This window comes from Mustela nivalis (genome assembly GCF_964662115.1).
Source record: "Mustela nivalis genome assembly, chromosome: 4".
NCBI lineage: Eukaryota > Metazoa > Chordata > Mammalia > Carnivora > Mustelidae > Mustela > Mustela nivalis.
Genome location: NC_139023.1, coordinates 7,055,084 through 7,072,971, shown reverse-complemented (window position 1 = coordinate 7,072,971; position 17,888 = coordinate 7,055,084). Strand labels below are relative to the sequence as shown.

Here is a 17,888-nt window from a genome sequence, read left to right as displayed (position 1 = left end):
CACTGTTATTTTCTTAGCATAGATTTTAGATTAACGTTTTATACAGTCTTGCTAAATAACAACTGTCTAAAAGTGATTTTAACCATCTACACTCTTGCAACATGTAAGTGTAATAATTTCTTTTTTCCAGTTCGGATTCTGAAATAATAGGTTATGCTTTGGACACACTGTACAATATAATATCTAATGATGAAGAAGAAGAAGTAGGTAAGTTTCTTTATTATGTTTTCTTTTTTTTTTTTCTTCTATGGTGTTTCTGTACATAAAATAGCATATGCTGTATATCCTGGAGTTGTGCCAGTTTTGCTGGTTTTAAAATTGAATTTATTTTATAAATTTATTTATAAGGGTATTTTTCTTTTTTAAGTAGTAAGGAAAGACATAAGCTTAGTTCCAGAAAAATGTATTTAAAATGATTGCTTTGTATGTTATTTGGAGGTAGAATTAGAGTGTTCTTTTTAATAAATTCCACTGCTTGCTTTTTTTCTTTCTTTCTTTCTTTCTCTCTCTCTTTCTCTCTTTCTCTCTTTGAGTTGGATACTTAACAGAGCACCTAGGCGGCTCAGTTAATCATCCAACTCTTGATCTCAGCTCAGGTCTTGATCTCAGGGTCATGAGTTCAAGCCCCACATGAGGCTCCACGCTGGGCCTCAAGCCTACTTTAAAAAAAAAAAAAAACACTTAATTGACTGAACCACCGGGGCACTCCTTTTTTATAAAACCACCCAGGTACTCCTTTTTTAGATTTTATTTATAAGAATGAAAGAGTGGCAGAGGGAGCATGAGCAGGCAGAGGGAGTGGGAGAAGCAGACTCCCACTGAGCAGGGAGCCCTAAAGTGGGGCTCAATCCCAGGATCCTGGGATCATGACCTGAACTAGAGGCAGAAGCTTAACAGTGAGCCACCCAGGTGTCTCTATAAAATATTTTGTTCTCTTTTTGTATTTGATTTTAGTTAGGTAGTATATTAGTAATTTCATATTAAATGAATCATTTTTACCTATTAAAAAACTTTTATTTATATGTTATTATCTGGTGAACAATATGAAATTAGAAGGGGTTTTTCTTAATAAATGAACTTTTAACGTAGGACTTTTGTTAACTTATAAAAGCAACAACTTATTAAATTTAGGAAGTTTTTTTACATTAATCTGATGTGAAATGATACAAGTAAGTTCAAAATTCACACACTTTGGTGTGAATTTTCCTTTTTTTGTTTCACATTACTTGCATATATAAAATAAGGTGGTCTGTCACCTTTATTGTCAGTATATGAAGTACTTAACTAGAAATCTATATACATTTCTTTCTATATATTATAAAAACATACTCATTGAGTAACATTTGACAGTGCCGTTGAAGAATGCATTCTTCACACCAGATTGCCTGTTGAAGGACATGGTGGGTGTTTCATTATTCTAGACAGCCAGAAAAGGTGGGCGTATTTGTGCATTTTAGAAGTTTAATTTAGATTATAAGATCTTTCAAAATTCTAAGTAGACAAATTATAAGGAAATATAGATAATTATAAGTTTGTGTATACTTTATTATGATAAAAATAGAGTGGAAATATATATAGGTCCTAACTTCACAGAATACCAGTAATAGGAACATTTGAAACTGGATCATGTCGAATGGTCACAATTTCTTGGACTTAAATACCGTTTTTCTTAAATTTTTCTTTCTCTGTGATAGCTAACAACTTAACTTTATTTCTCAGAGGTCAGAAAAAAAATTTTTTTTAAAGATTTTATTTATTTATGTGAGAGATAGAGCAAGCACAAGTGGGGAGAAGGGTCACAGAGAGAGGGAGAAGCAGACTTCCTGCTGAGCAGGGCGCCCGACATGGGGCTCGATCCCCAGGACCCCGCCATCATGACCCAAGCGTAGGGCAGACGCTAAACTGACTGAGTCACCCATGCACCCTGAAAAAAATCTTGAGTAAACATGATTTGGTACCCATAGGATAAGATGCTGTCACTCACTGAACAACACTTAAATACAATGCACACAAGAGTGCACTCTGAAGAAAAAGACATTTATTTTCTAGTTATTTCTCAGATGAGAAAACCAGGTGCAACACACTTGTTAGAACGCATTACAATAAAAGATATTTCTTTCTTTTTTTTTGTTTAATATTAGAAATATAGCTCTTTTTCTTTTGTGTTTTTTTTTAAGATTTTATTTATTTATCAGAGAGAGAGAGGGGGAGAGAGAGAGCACAGGCAGACAGAATAGCAGGCAGAGGGAGAAGCAGGCCCCCCGCCGAGCAAGGAGCCTGATGCGGGACTCCATCCCAGGACACCGGGATCATGACCCAAGCTGAAGGCAGCTGCTTAACCAACTGAGCCACCCAGGCGTCCCTTTCTTTTGTGTTTTAAAGACTCTTTAGCAGCAATATTTTTATTTATGTGCTTTTTCTTCATTATAATTTTATAATATAGTTAGAGTCCAATTTTTTGTTTGTCTCTATGTGTTTGAGCTCTTTATTTTTAATTCAGCATCCAAAAAAAGATTCTTTGGATAAAATAAGATAAACAGTTCTTGGGGAAACAATAGTAGGATCACTTTTTCCAGGGAAGATTAAAATAGGAACTTACAACTTTGTTCTGAAAATTTATTTATTCTGAAGGAACAATTAAAAAAAAATCTAGATATTGAGAAATATGCCCTTCATTTCTATTATTAATACTTTTTCTCTATTGCTTCATCAAAAGGTAATTCTTAGCTGATATTATGAAATCTATTTTAGAGTTTTTTACTTTGGGGATATTTACAATCCATTAATTTAATGATAAATCTCTCTCATAATCCTGAATATATAGTATATGCTTGCTGTACCTCTTTTAAGCTATCTCAGATTTTGAATAAAATGAATGAGCCTTTTCTTCTAAGAGAGTATATGGCTTATTTGACATTTTTAAGTTCTTATTTATTTTATTGTGAATACTACTACATAGAAACTATTTTCTTCATCACCTACTTTTTATTTATTTATTTTTGTCTACCTTTTCAGATGATGTTGAAGGTAAAAGATTGCATTTATGCATGATGCTTTTAGGCATAATTTCTGGTAATATAAAAGGACACTGTCAAGTGATGTTTCTTCTGGCTGGTAAAAAATGTAGAGATTTGTTTCACTGTATAAGAATTCCCTAATTAAAGGGAAATATTTGATAATCTTATATTGCTATTTATTTTTTCCATGGTTACTAAGTCTGTATATTGTCCAGATCACAGAAAATACTTTAGTACATTATTTAACAATGTTCAAGCTTTTTCTCTAGCAGGACAGTCTATACAAATTACTTTTTGTGTCCTTCTTGGAGAAAACTTTTGAGGCGGTTTATATAAAATATTTGAATATGTATACATCTGTATGTATACGTATACATTTTACATGTATTCAGCAAGAATTGGAAGATATTCCAGTTTAGAGAATATTACATGTTGATATTGTCCCTTTAAAATAATGCAAGCACGATAATGTCTGGTTAATGACATTTCTTGTATTAATTCATAGAACTCACCAATATATTGTCTTAACTTTTTCAGGTGGTCTGTTTCAAGTTCCATTTATTTTTAACATTAATATTTCTTTTCCCAATAATTAAAGTAACCAACTTTATTTTGTTTTGCCATTTTTCCTGAGATCCCCTTAACTTTTTAAAAATGAGGAGGGGAATAGTCTTATCTAAAGTAGGTTTAAAATGGTGCATAACAAAATTAACTGTACTTAACGAGAAGCTAACTCACTCACTAAAATGGATAGCCTTACCTTTGTGATATTTGAACCCCTTGTTTGAAAGCAGAAAATACCAAAGCCTGATGCTTTTACTCTTGTGATAATAAGCTGGTTTCCTTGCTGGGTGATAGAGATTAGTCATCATTGTTTCTATTATTATTTCATCATGTATGTATAAAGCTTTAAAATTTACAGTGCTTTCATGTCCACTGTCTTATTTGAGCCTCATAGCATCTTGTGAGGTAGGTGGTATTTTTCTCTTTTGTAGATATGAGAAAAAATAATTAATTAATTAACTAATTGATGGTGAGAAAATAGAAGCCCAGAAACATGTAACTTACATAATATCATCTAGTAAGTAGGATAGCAGCATTTTAAAAAAATTAAAAAAAAAAAAAGATTTATTTATTTATTTTAGAGAGAGAGAACATGAGCAGTAGGGGCAGACGGAGGGAGACTCCCAAGCATGCTCTGTGCTGAGTGCAGAGCCTGACGTGGGGCTCGATCTCACAACCCTGAGATCACAGCCTAAGCTGAAACCAAGAGTTGGATGCTCAACCGATGGTACCACCCAGGTGCCCCAATAGTATTTTTTAATATACTTTTTTCTAAGTATCCCATAGATTTTGTTTGTTTGTTTGGTTTGGTTTGGTTTTTTGGGTTTCAAGTTGTTATTTAAATTCTGGTTTGTTAAATTTCTGATTTAATAAATTGTAGTTGTTTTCTGACCAGATTATCTTTCGTTAGTCTTCTAATTTACATTAACTAGTTTATAGGGGATTTAGAGAAATATTAAAAAATACAGGTATCTTTGTTTAATTGAGCACAGTGCAAAATATTCACAGTGATATTCCGTCACTGTGAGTTAGGACAACTTTTACTAGAATATCTTTTTCTGTGGAGCAGTTTTGTCCTCCACCATATGGTTTATGACCTTGATATAGAAGGGAATTCCGAAGAGAAGGTCCAGAAAATTTTTTTTGTTTGTTTTTTGTGGTTTTTCTTTGTGTTGTTTTTTGTTTTTGTGTTTATTTTTGTTTTTGAGAGAGAGAAAGAGAGCACATGAGAGTGCAGGTGTGACTATAGGAGGAGGGGAAAGAGGCAAAGGGGAGGAGAGAATTTTAAGCAGCCTCCAGGCCCGGCAGATCCCACCCTGGAGGCCAGTGCCAGGCTCAGTCTTGGAACCTTGAGATTATAACCTGAGGCAAAATCAAGACTCAGTCTTGCCTGACTGAGCTACCCAGGTGTCTCTCAGAAATCTTTTTGAATATTGTTTATACCTCTTGAGAAATTAAAAATTTACAATCTCTAGAGATACTGTAAATAAACATTTGAAGAATAAAAATATATATACGTGTGTTTTGAAAGCCAGTCATATAAATAGGCCTAAAATGTTTCCAGGGGTGTATATTATAAGGACTTTAAAAAAGCAATCTTGAATTTGATATAACTATCTTAGACTTATTTTCACTGTAGTAACAAAGGATCATTGGGGCGCCTGGGTGGCTCAGTGGGTTAAAGCCTCTGCTTTCAGCTCAGGTCATGATCCCAGGGTCCTGGGAACGAGCCCCACATCGGGCTCTCTGCTCCATGGGGAGCCTGCTTCCTCCTCTCTCTCTCTCTGCCTTGCCTCTCTGCCTACTTGGGATCTCTCTCTGTCAAATAAATAAATAAAATCTTTAAAAAAAAAAAAAAAAGGACCATTATGTTCTTACAATTTTCATTTATCTTATACTAAAGAGCCATTTACTTTTATAGCCTAAATAAGTGTAACATATAGTACATAATATAATCTATACAATGTTAAAAAAAAAAAAAACAGACTTAGCTCTAGGAGTTTTAAAATAAGTATATTGGATAGAGAGGATGGTTGACTTGTCTCATACCTTGACTTACATTTAAATAAATCTAATTTCTCATGAATTTAATTTTGGTTTATAGCTTTTAGATGTAATTAGTATAGTAGTTGGCTTATGTAAACTGCTTGTATGTAAACTACTATAAATAGTTAATCTACTGCTATATCAAAATAGTTTTGTATGTTACTTTAATTGCTTAGCTAATTTTTTGAAGGGCTCTACAATAAAGTTCAGAAGTGCTGTGTTATGACTATAACATAAAGGAAGTAGAGTTTATCTTACTAACACTTTTAAAATCAACAATATTAAAACAGAAGGAATCATAGATCCTTGGAACAGGATCATATTTTACTAGTTCGATTCAAAACATAGATCTTAATTCTATCCTGTTAAGCTACAGTATTTGATATAGTTTAACTACAGAACAAATCAGATGTTTTTTTTTTTCATAAAGATTTTATTTATTTGACAGACAGTGATCACAGGTAGGCAGAGAGGCAGGCAGAGAGAGAGGAAGGGAAGCAGGCTACTGCTGAGCAGAGAGACCTATGTGGGGCTCGATCCCAGGACCTTGAGATCATGACCTGAGCTGAAGGCAGAGGCTTTAACCCACTGAGCCACCCAGGCGCCCCCAAATCAGATTATTAATTCTTATTCTTGCCAAGTTATTAGCTTGTGCTCAATGCAGACATTACATTAAATATTTTCTTGGGTTAAACCTGCATTCCTTAAAGTGTGGCACAAAAGTCCCAGAGTCCTCTGTATTAAAAGAGCCCATAGTTAAGTAAATGTAACATTATATATTCCCCTCTGAAGCATCACAAGATATACATTAGTACATTAAGTGCTGAGAATTCTGCAGTAAAGAAACCTGTTCAACTTTGTTTAATCCACATACATTTGGACAAAGGCGCTTGATTTCATGAGATACTCACTAACATGCCACACTGTCCTGCATTTTGAGAAATACTGACCAAAGCTTAAAGCCATAGTTCAGTTATTTATGTTGATCCATATAAAAACTTTTCAGCATTTTAAAAAACATTTCATAGGAAGAGTTCACTAAGTCTGTGTATTTTTTTCCCTTTCTCTTTTAGATTAGTTTTAATAATAATCTCCTAAATGTCAATACTTTTATTTTGAGTTTTTCTCTAGAGGTCACGATCTTTTGCCCCAAGGGCATTGTCTGTCTAAGAAGCAAGGTTGTTTGACCCACTTAATATTTAAAATAATTTAAATAAGTTGCTGGTATTACAAATTGGGAGCTTTCACATGAGATTTTGGATTTTAGATTTGTTTCTAAAAAACTTAAGGTCCAATTACAGCTGGGCCTGCATTCACACTTGGCAGTCGGTTGCTGTTTCCCCTCGGCGGGGCATATACTCTCCAGCCTTCCTGTTGTCTCACACCCAGCCCGCTTCACTCATGTATTACCGCCTGGCCCCTATGGTTGAGTTTTTATTCTCCACCATATTCACACCACTCTAATAAAAACCAGATTCGGATTTCTCCTTCACAACAGCTTTCTTTTTTTTTTCTTTTTTTCTTTTTAAGATTTTATTTTATATATTTATTTGAGAGAGCACACATGCGTGTGAGAGAGTTTAAGTGGGGTGGAGAGGGGGATGGAGGCAGTGGGCAGAAGGGGAGGGAGAGGCAGAAAATTCCAAGCCCAAGGTGGGGCTCTATCTCATGACTCCAAGATCGTGACCTGAGCCGAAATCAGGACTTAGGTATGTAACCCACTGAGGCACCCAGGTGCCCCATTTATGTCAACAGTTCATTTTTCAAAAATTGTTGAGTGGTATTCTGTAGTTCATTGCCCCCTTGGAGGGCATTTGGGGTTGTTTCTAGTTTTCAGCTATTACGTGTAAAGCTTTTGTAAACATTCATATACAAGTCTTTGTGCGGATCTATGTTTTCATTTCTCTTCAGTAAATACCTGGGAGCAGAATGGCTAAGGGATATAAGAGGCATGTGTTTAGCTTTATAAGAAATTGCCAGACTTTTTTCGAAGTAGTTGTACCATTTTACATGCCCACTGGGATGTGTGTGAGAATATGTGAGAATTCGTCCTCCACATCCTCTCCAGTACTTGATACAGTCAGTCTTTTAAAATGTTAGCCATTCCAATAGGTGTGAGATAGTATCTCACGTTAATTTTAATTTGTAATGAATAATAATATTTAACAAATTTTCATGTGGTTGGTTTTTTTTTTTTTTTTTTTTTTTTTGGTTGGGGGGTCATCCATATAACTTTCTTCTGGTGAAGTATTTATTCAAATCTTCTGTTCATTTTTACTGTTCCTTTTTTTTGTCTTATACTTGAGTTGTAAGAATTCCTTATATATTCTAAATATAAGTCCTTTGCAGTGTTTCTTTCACAAGTATTTTCTTCTGGTCTGTGATTTTCCTAACATAGTATTTTGAAAAGCAAAAGCTTTAAATTTTAATCACTTTATTATTATTTTTCTTTTGTAGTTTACACTGTTTCCTATTTATGAAATCTTTGCCAAACCTAAATCACTAAGATTTTCTCCTATGTTTTCTTTTAAAAGTTTTGTAGTTCTAACTCCTGTGATTAGGTCTAGGGTTTCTAGTTTACACTTAGGTCTGTGATCCATTTTGAACTAATAGGTCTGTTTCTGGACTTCATATTTTATTGGTCTGTATGTCTGTCATTTTGCCAATCCAATAGGATACTGTCTTGCTTACTGTAGCTTTATAATCTTGAAATTTTGAAAGTCCTCCAACTTTGTTGTTTTTCAAAGTTCTTTTGGCTCTTTTAGGTTCTTTGCATTCCCTTATCAATCTTAGAATCAGTTTGTCAATTTCTAACAAAAAATGCTGACTGAGATTTTGACTCAGATTCTGTTCTGCCTGTTGATTGATCTGGGGAAAACTGACATCTTAACACTGTTGCGCCTTCTAATATCAGAACACACTGATATATTTATTTAGGACTTCCTTTAATTTCTTTCAGTACCATTTTGGAGTTTCCAAAGCAATTCTTCTTCTTCTTCTTTTTTTTTTTTTTTTTTTTTAAGATTTTATTTATTTATTTGAGAGAGAGAGTAAGGGAAGCAGCAGGCAGAGGGAAAAGGAGAAGCAGACTCCCTGCTGAGCCAGATGCAGGGCTTAATCCCAGGACTCTGAGCCTGGGCAGATGCTTAACTGACTGAGCCACCCAGGTGCCCCCTCAAAGCATAATTCTTATATATCTCATCAAATTTATCCCTAAATCTTTAATAATTTTTGGTGCTGTTTTAAGTGGTACTGTTGGGGCGCCTGAGTGGCTCAGTGGGTTAAAGCCTCTGCCTTTGGCTTAAGTCATAATCCCAGGGTCATGGGATCGAGCCCCGTATCGGGTTCTCTGCTCAGCAGGGAGACTGTTTCCTCCTTCTCTGTGCTTGCCTCTCTGCCTACTTGTGATCTCTGTCTGTCAAATAAATAAATAAAATCTTAAAAAAAAAAATTAAGTGGTAGTTTTTAAAAAATATTCAGTTTCTAATATATGCCAATTTCTATATATGCTAATATATAGAAATCAGTTAATTTTGTATACTGACCCTTTATCCCATAATTTGGCTAACCTCACTTACTAGTTCCAATAGCTTTTTAATAGAGTTCATAGGATTTTTTACATAAATATGTGGCCTGTAAATAAAGACAGTTTTATTTCTTCCTTTTCAATCTGTATGCCTTTTTTGTCTTTTTTCTGCCTTATGGCACAAAGATGACCAGTACAGAGTTGACTGGAAGTGGTTAAATGGGTATTCTTGCCTCTTCACTGATCTCAGGTGGAAACATTCAGTCTTTCATCATTAAGTGCGATGTTAGCTGGGAGTACTTTATAAATGCTCTTTATCATCCAGTTTTGTGACTTTAAATATCACTTTATATGCTTACCACTCATATGTATCTCCAATCCAAACTGCTTGTTTGTCCAACTGCTTACTTGATGTCTCCGCTCAAATCTTTATGTCAAAATGAACTTCTCTCTGTACTCTTAGCTTGCTTCTTCACACTGTTTTTCATCTCAATAAACAGTAAATTTCATAAAAATTACTACCACTGAGGTCTAAGCCATCTTTACTGCTTTCTTTGATCGTTGCTTCCCTTTTGTCGCGGTTGATTATTGTCTCCCTATTTCCTTGTTCCCCTGACATTCTGTTCTCAGCACAGCTGCCAGAATACTCCTTTTAAAACTGAAGTATTTTGTAAGTAATGTAATTTCAAGGCCCAAAAGCATTTAGTTCTTTACTGACACGAGATGATAAGAGAAATATTTCCTAGAGTTTCTGAAGGGTAAAGCGGCATATGTGGGTACTTAGGATTGAAAAACACTTCTACTTTTGCTCTCTTCTTTTTTCTACAAATAATTAGATGTGATTATCGCTGTCACTGTTGGGTTGCTTTGCTTTTCCCATCATCTGTTGGATTTTTTCCATTTCTAAAGTATGTTAATATTAAAATCTCACATTAGAAAAGGACTGTTTGAGGAAGCTTGACTGCCAGCCCCATTGGTTTATAGTCACTGCCCTGAGCAATATGTAGGAAAGGGTTGGTTGTGTGGCATGAGTGAGGGTATGGGGAGTAGTGTATTTGCCGTCTCTAAGTTGTGTATATAGCATAGGCAGATTTTAAATGGTAATTTGTTTTGGTGATCATCGCTTCAGTTTTTAGTGGTCTTTTACATTTTTTTGACATTGAAACAATGTATAGTTTAATCTAAAGACTGTTGAGTCTTAAGGACAATTATAAAATCTTTTAAGGAATAAATGTAAAAGTAAATATCAAATTCTGATTTTATTGACAATTTATAGTATATACATGTTGATATTTTTGAGAAAATACTGAATAATATGCAGATGATTGGTTTAATTTTGTAATTAAATCGTTTAACACAGCTACACTAACAGTCAACAAGGACTTTGTGTTTAATAATGTTTTGGTGGGGGAGGCTGATTTTGGGTATAATCTCTACACAGTGAAATTTACTCTTTGCAGTTATATAGTCCTGTATGTTTTGGCATATGGATGCCATAGTGTGATCACTATCATATTTGAGGTAGAATATCTCCATCACTCTACTAAGCTCCTTTGTAGTCAAATGCTCTACCACTGAGCTATTCCCCCTACTAAGCTGCTTTGTACCCTAATTAGAAGTTTAACCTAAAAATGTCTTTGAAAAGACGTGAAAATTTAGATCTTTTCTTTGACTATCCTATTTATTTATTTATTTATTTTTAAGATTTTATTTATTTATTTGACAGAGATATCACAAGTAGGCAGAGAGGCAGGCAGAGATAGAGGGGGAAGAAGGCTCCCTGCTGAGCAGAGATCCCGATGGGGGGCTTGATCACAGGACCCCAAGATCATGACCTGAGCCAAAGGCAGAGGCTTTAACCCACTGAGCCACCCAGGTGCCCCTGAATATCATATTTAAGCATTTTTTTTTGAAGGATTTTATTTATTTATCTGACAGAGATCACAAGTAGGCAGAGAGGCAGGCAGAGATAGAGGGGGAAGCAGACTCCCTGCTGAGCAGAGAGCCCGATGTGGGGCTTGATCTCAGGACTCTGGGATCATGACCTGAGCCGAAGGCAGAGGCTTAACCCACTGAGCCACCCAAGTGCCCCATATTTAAGCATTTAAAGAATAACTATTTATTTAAATGATATTGACAGTTATTTTAAGGATAATCTTTTCAGCATAACTGTGCTATCATTACCAGCCATACTATTCTAAGAAAATTTTCATTTCTGCTTAACCCCTCAACAAAAAGGATACTTTAAAATAACAGCGTCATACTGAAGTACTTTATCTTTGAATATTACAGAAGAAAATTCCACAAGACAGAGTGAGGATCTGGGAAGCCAGTTTACAGAAATTTTTATTAAACAGCCGGAAAATGTCACTCTGCTGTTATCTTTGTTGGAGGTAAATAAAGAATCTTGCTATTTTTGTCATCTTAATAAGCTTTTTTTTAAATTTTTGCCTTTTTGGGTGTTGTTGAGGAAGCAACATATACTATACCTTTTTAAGGTCATGAAATTTGTATCATTGCAAGAGATTCACATGCATGTTTTAAGGACTGTATTATTTGTTAAAATATTGTCTGCTTATATGTGTTTTTATTTTACCTAGTCAGGAACAGTTTAATCAATTTATATTAACTGCTTTCTATTTATTTCTCAAGTTACTTTTTTAAAGTTTGTTGAACTATGTTTGTAGTTTTTGACACCACTATTAGTTGAAAAAAAAATGTTTTTCTTAAATATGTAAATGTTTTTCTTAAATATGTAAAATATGTAGATTTTAAATATTTAAAATTTTTATATTGCAGGAATTTGATTTCCATGTCCGCTGGCCTGGTGTGAAGCTTCTTACTTCTCTTTTAAAACAACTAGGACCTCAGGTGCAGCAAATTATTTTAGTCAGTCCCATGGGTAAGTGATTCACCTTCCTTAAATAATTTTGATTTAAAAGTGAGGCTCATACCTAAAGAGGGGGACTGAAATGATGTGTTAATAAATTGTATAATTTATTTTCAGTTTGGTTAAACCACTGGTTTTCACATGGTTATATGTTCTAGGTGTTTCAAGATTGATGGACTTATTAGCGGATTCCAGGGAAGTTATACGTAATGATGTAAGTTAATTTTGAAAAAGAAGTCTAAGAATATGCAACTTTCTCTCCCTCTCTTTGCACGAAATCTTTGTCAATCCTTACTCAGTGTTGTAAGAAGTTAGCTTTGGAACTTAGGGATATTGGCCAATCTTTTAGACCTTTTTAAGTCATATACAAAAGGTCTTTGTTTTTTCTTTATTTTCTTTCTTTGTTATTTATTTGTTATTTCTTTGTTTCCTGCCTGTCCAGTATTTTGGTGTAGACATATGATTTTCATATTCAAATTTATGCTTTCTACAAGTTTAGGATTTCATTTTCTTTTTGACACCAAACTCTGCCTCTAGGAAGAGTAAAGGAAACATCCCCCGACACTGAACTGGGTAAACTTAAAGCATTGCATTTGGAATCCTCACCCTCTTCTGATTGAATATACATTTCAAAGGATTTTCCTTGTAATCTTCATCTAACTTTAGAGCATGATTTGCTCTGGGGTTATTTTCCATTCTGATTTATTTTATTACTTGCATATTAGTTTGAGTATTTTGTATTGATGTGGTATTTTTTGTTGTTGCTGTTTGAACATTTTTCTGGTCGTTAGCTACAATTTAGTCAAGACTATAGTACTTTTTAAATTTTTTTAAGTGTTTTTAAAGATTTTAATTAATTAATTAAGTAAGTATTAAAAAGATATTATTTATTTATTTGATAGAGATTACAAGTAGGCAGAGAGGCAGGCTGGGAGAGAGGAGGAGGCAGTCTCCCTGCTGAGCAGAGAGCCCGATGCGGGGGCTCGATCCCAGGACCCTGGGATCATGACCTGAGCCAAAAGCAGAGGCTTTAACCTACTGAGCCACCCAGGCGCCCCTAAAGGTTTTATTTTTAAGTAATCTTGACACCCAGTATGGGGCTCAAACTCACAACCCTGAAGTCAAGAGTCTTACCTCCACCAATTGAGCCAAAGAGGCACCCCCAGACCGTAATACTTGAGACAACAATTGGAAAAATCCTTTTAAAATCAGATTCTAGAGCTAGGAGGGCATATCAGGTTAATTCATTCTCCATATTAACACTGAGAGGCCAAGACTAACGGAAGCCAAATGATTTATTGTTAGTGACGTCTGTTCATTTTTGTATGTGTAGTAACTGGCCTGTGCCTTTCTCATCCTAACTGCCAGTAAATACCATTTGGATTGCTCTTAGCTTCACAGCTGGTTAGTGGCAAAGCAGAGACACAAGTGAAGTGCTCTTGACTTCTGGTTCACATACACAGTTTTTAAACTTTGTATTTAACATTTTGTAGTATGTATTGTAAGGGGTGAAATAATATAGTAATATTACTCATAAGAGGGATATTAAAAAAAAATTTTTTTTTAAAGATTTTATTTATTTGTTAGAGAGAGAGAAAAAGGGAGTGCACGTTTACAAGCAGAGGCAGTGGCAGGTAGACAGAGAAGTAGGCTCTCCACTGAGCAAGGAGCCTGATAAAGGACTCAATCCCAGCACCCTGGGATCATGACCTGAGCTAAAGGCAGATGCTTAACCAACTGAGCCACCAAGGCATCTCCCAAATCTCTATTATTCTTTTAAGAATTTTCTTATTTAGGGGCACCTAGGTGGCTCAGTGGGTTAAGCTGCTGCCTTCGGCTCAGGTCATGATCTCAGGGTCCTGGGATCAAGTCCCGCATCGGGCTCTCTGCTCAGCAGGGAGCCTGCTTCCTCCTCTCTCTCTCTGCCTGCCTCTCTGCCTACTTGTGATCTCCCTCTGTCAAATAAATAAATAAAATCTTAAAAAAAAAAAAAGAATTTTCTTATTTAGATGGGTATTCATCTACTTAGGAATTTTGAGAATCTTCCATTCACTAAAATATTACCATATATCTTAAATTTGATGTTGTTCTGTTCTCTTGGCCCTCAATATAAATAAAATGATACCATACAAACCTTTTTTTTTTTTTAATTCCATTCTATTTTATTTTATTATTTGTTTACCTTTTTTTTTTTTAAGATTTAGAGAGCCCGATGTGGGGTTCGATCCCAAGAGCCTGAGATCATGACCTGAGCTGAAGGCAGAGGCTTAACCCTCTGAGCCACCCAGGCGCCCCCTTAAAGATTTTATTTTTAAGTAATCTCTACATCCAACATGGGGCTCAGACTTACAACCCTGAGATCAAGAGTCGCATGCTCCACTGCCTGAGCCCGCCAGGTGCACCACCATTTAAGCCATTTAATAAGGAAATTCTTCATGGATTTCTATTAGTATCATTACCATTTATTTTCATTTGCACATAGAATTTGTGTGTGTGTGTGTGTATAACTGCATTAGCTTCATTCTTAAATGTACCATTTCCTTTAACCTTTACTTTTTTCCTGCTCTTAACCTTTTTCTCAATTTTTTTTGTTTTGTTGTTGTTGTTTTGTTTTTTGGTTTTTTTATTTTTTTTAGATTTTATTTATTTATTTGACAGACAAGAGATCACAAGTAGGCAGAGAGGCAGGCAGAGAGAGAGGAGGAAGCAGGCTCCCCGCTGAGCAGAGAGCCCGATGCGGGACTTGATCCCAGGACCCTGAGATCATGACCTGAGCCGAAGGCAGAGGCTTAACCCACTGAGCCACCCAGGCGCCCCTGTTTTTTGGTATTTTTTAATGTAGGCTCCAAGCCCAGCAGTCATGACCCTAAGATCAAGACCTGAGCTGAGATAGAAAGTCAGACGCTTAACTGACTGAGCCACCCAGGCACCCCATCTTTTTCCCAATTTTTATTTGAGACAGAGAAAATGATTCTCTGTTTATTTTGCTTTTCATTAATTTTATGATTAGGGATTAAGTTATATATTTTTAACATCTAGATTCTTGGCTTTTATGTTTTATAGCCATCCTTTCTTGAGGTTGGTAAACTGATTCATTTGAAATTTTTTTGGCTGGTTGACACCAGCCCCCAGAGGCAACTAAACAGCAGCTCCGGTAGTTCTTATTGGCACTTACCGGTGATCGCGTGAAACAGTCTGCTACTCTTTTCCTCCTCTTGTGTCTTCTCTTTTTTTTAATTCTCGTTTAAAAATTCTTTCCTTTCTTCTTTTAAATCAGCTTTCTAATTGTACTCAGTAATAGTTGTCAACATTGACTAGCTTCCCAGGGTGCATATCTATAAAGAATTTTAGCCCCAGTTTGTTTTATATTTGAAAGATTAATTTTGATCTGGATTAGAGAATTAGTTGGTCATTTACCATAGGTGCACTGACATGATCCTCTTTATTTGTGTTACCGTGCTTAAAAATTAGCAAGAAAAGTTGAAAAACTCTAGGAGTTAACTACCTGCTCACTCCTAAGTGATAGACTGTGATTCCATCTTTATTTTTTTTTAATATTCTTTCCTTTTTAAAAGATTCTGTTTATTTATTTGACAGACAAGAGATCATAAGCAGGCAGAGAGGCGGCGGTGGGGGGGGGGCAGGCTCCCCGCTGAGCAGAGAGCCTGATGCGGGGCTTGATCCCAGGATCCTGAGATCATGACCTGAGCTGAAGGCAGAGGCTTATTAACCCACTGAGCCACCCAGGCCCCCCTTTAATTTTTTATTATAAGAAATTATTATGAGAAAGAAGAGAATACAGACAAACCATCAGTTTTCAAAATTTTGTTATACTTGTTTCATCTCTCTCTCCTCCTCACCACTGTCATTTATTTTTGACTGGGACATTTACAAACATTGAAACAATCAATATAATTTCACCATTACACACTTTAGTATATACATACTGTGTATGTATAGTATGTGTATCCATACATACATGTACACACATATTATATATATATATATGGTATGTATACTAAAGTACGTAGGGTATTTATATAGTAAAATATATCAGGATATATATAGATAGATACGGTATTTATATTAAAGTATGTAATATATCAGGATATATCCTGATATAACTATAATGCCATTATCACATCTAACAAGTTAATAATGATGTCTTAGCCCTCAGTTTCAATAAGATTACCATTCCATATTCAGATTTTCCATTTGTCTCAAAGATATCTTTTATGGTTGTTTTCCAGAGAAGGTTCTCTTCTTACATTTGATTGTTATGTCTGTTAACTTATCTAAAGAACTTGATTAGGTTTTGGTTCACCTGTTTGTTAGGATGTTTCCTAATGATACAGCGAACTTAATTTTACAACACATGAGGAGACAGGTAATATCTGCCTGTCTCACATTTAGTGATCAGTGGGTTTGATTTGGATCTCTCCACTGTAAATTCTCTACCAACCTTACTTACATCAGATTCATCAGGTACATCTGATCCTCCATTAGTGATCATTGCTTTAATCGGTTATTTTGTTAAGAGTTCCAAAATGATGATTTCTATAATTCTGTCATTATTTCACATGTATTAAGCTATAATCTCCTGCAAAGAAGAACTTTACTTCATCAAGTAGTCTAATTTGTTACCCTGAAATATAGTACATATTTGAAAAGTAGAATTAATGAATAATAAATGCCTTTAATTAACAGTTTTTAAAGTAAGGACTTGGTATCCACTTACTTTAAATAACTAGTGAGTATACTTCCATTCTTTTTTTTTTTTTTTTAAAGATTTTATTTATTTGACAGAGAGAGATCACAAGTAGGCAGAGAGAGAGGAGGAAGCAGGCACCCTGCTGAGCAAAGAGCCCAATGTGGGACTCGATCCCAGGACCCTGAGATCATGACCTGAGCCGAAGGCAGCGGCTTAACCCACTGAGCCACCCAGGCGCCCCAGAGTATACTTCCATTCTTAATAGCATTTATGGATATGTTTGATTAGAGCGATATATCTCTTTATAGTCAGGAAAAATAAATGAACATGTGTTAAGAACTTAAAATATAAGTACTGTGTACATATAAACCTGGTAGCTTCCATAGAAGTTATTTTATCTCCTTTACTTTTAATAAAAATTCTATAACAAATATATTATCTTTAGTTTACACATGGGTATACTAAAAATTTATGTAATTTGCTTAAGGTTACACAGCTAGTACATAGGACAATCATTTTTAAAACCCACTTTATCTAACTCAGAGCTTTAATGTTCTTTCTACTGTATTCCTTCCCCACTTTCGTAGCAGTTAAACCGAACAGCATTAAATGGGAGAATTTGACACCTGAAAAAAAACTACCTTTGCCTTTCTCTTATCTCAGTGTTGAAACTTGACAGGAAAATGAGTAGAACAAGTCTAGTTTAAAGACTGTGGGCGGGGTGCCTGGGTGGCTCAGCTAGTTAATCGAGTGTCGTTGGCTCCAGTTACGTTCTCAGGGTCCTGGGATCAAACCCTGCATGGGGCTCGCTGCTCGGCGGGAGGCCTGCTTCTCCTTCTTCCCCTCCCCCTGCTTGTGTTCCTGCTCTCGCTCTGTCAAATAAATAAATAGATAAAGACCAGGGGCAATTTTTTTTTTCTTTTGGTCTTATGTGAATACCTACTCAGTAAGCTAATTTGTCTTTTTTAGGACTTTTGAACTACCCCTTTGCAATTCTTCTTTCTCTTAAGTAATACCTGCTTTTATCCTAAAAAAAATTTTTCATAAAAAATCCTATTTCAAAGAAATAGCAAATGCTATTGTTACAAAATACTTGTTATTTAATGGTGAAATAAGCAGAAGTGGGCAACTGAG

General features: G+C 35.2%; 1 protein-coding gene across 2 annotated transcripts in view; it reads left to right on the top strand.

The window, feature by feature from the left end:
- Positions 1 to 17,888, top strand: part of USO1 (USO1 vesicle transport factor) — a 94,462-nt gene that overhangs the window by 37,871 nt on the left and 38,703 nt on the right. For both annotated transcript variants that reach the window (XM_082727006.1, XM_082727005.1), the window contains exons 4-7: positions 131 to 207; positions 11,446 to 11,546; positions 11,953 to 12,055; positions 12,202 to 12,257. In XM_082727006.1, coding sequence (XP_082583132.1) covers positions 131 to 207; positions 11,446 to 11,546; positions 11,953 to 12,055; positions 12,202 to 12,257 — 337 coding nt within the window. The remainder of the gene's footprint in view (positions 1 to 130; positions 208 to 11,445; positions 11,547 to 11,952; positions 12,056 to 12,201; positions 12,258 to 17,888) is intronic.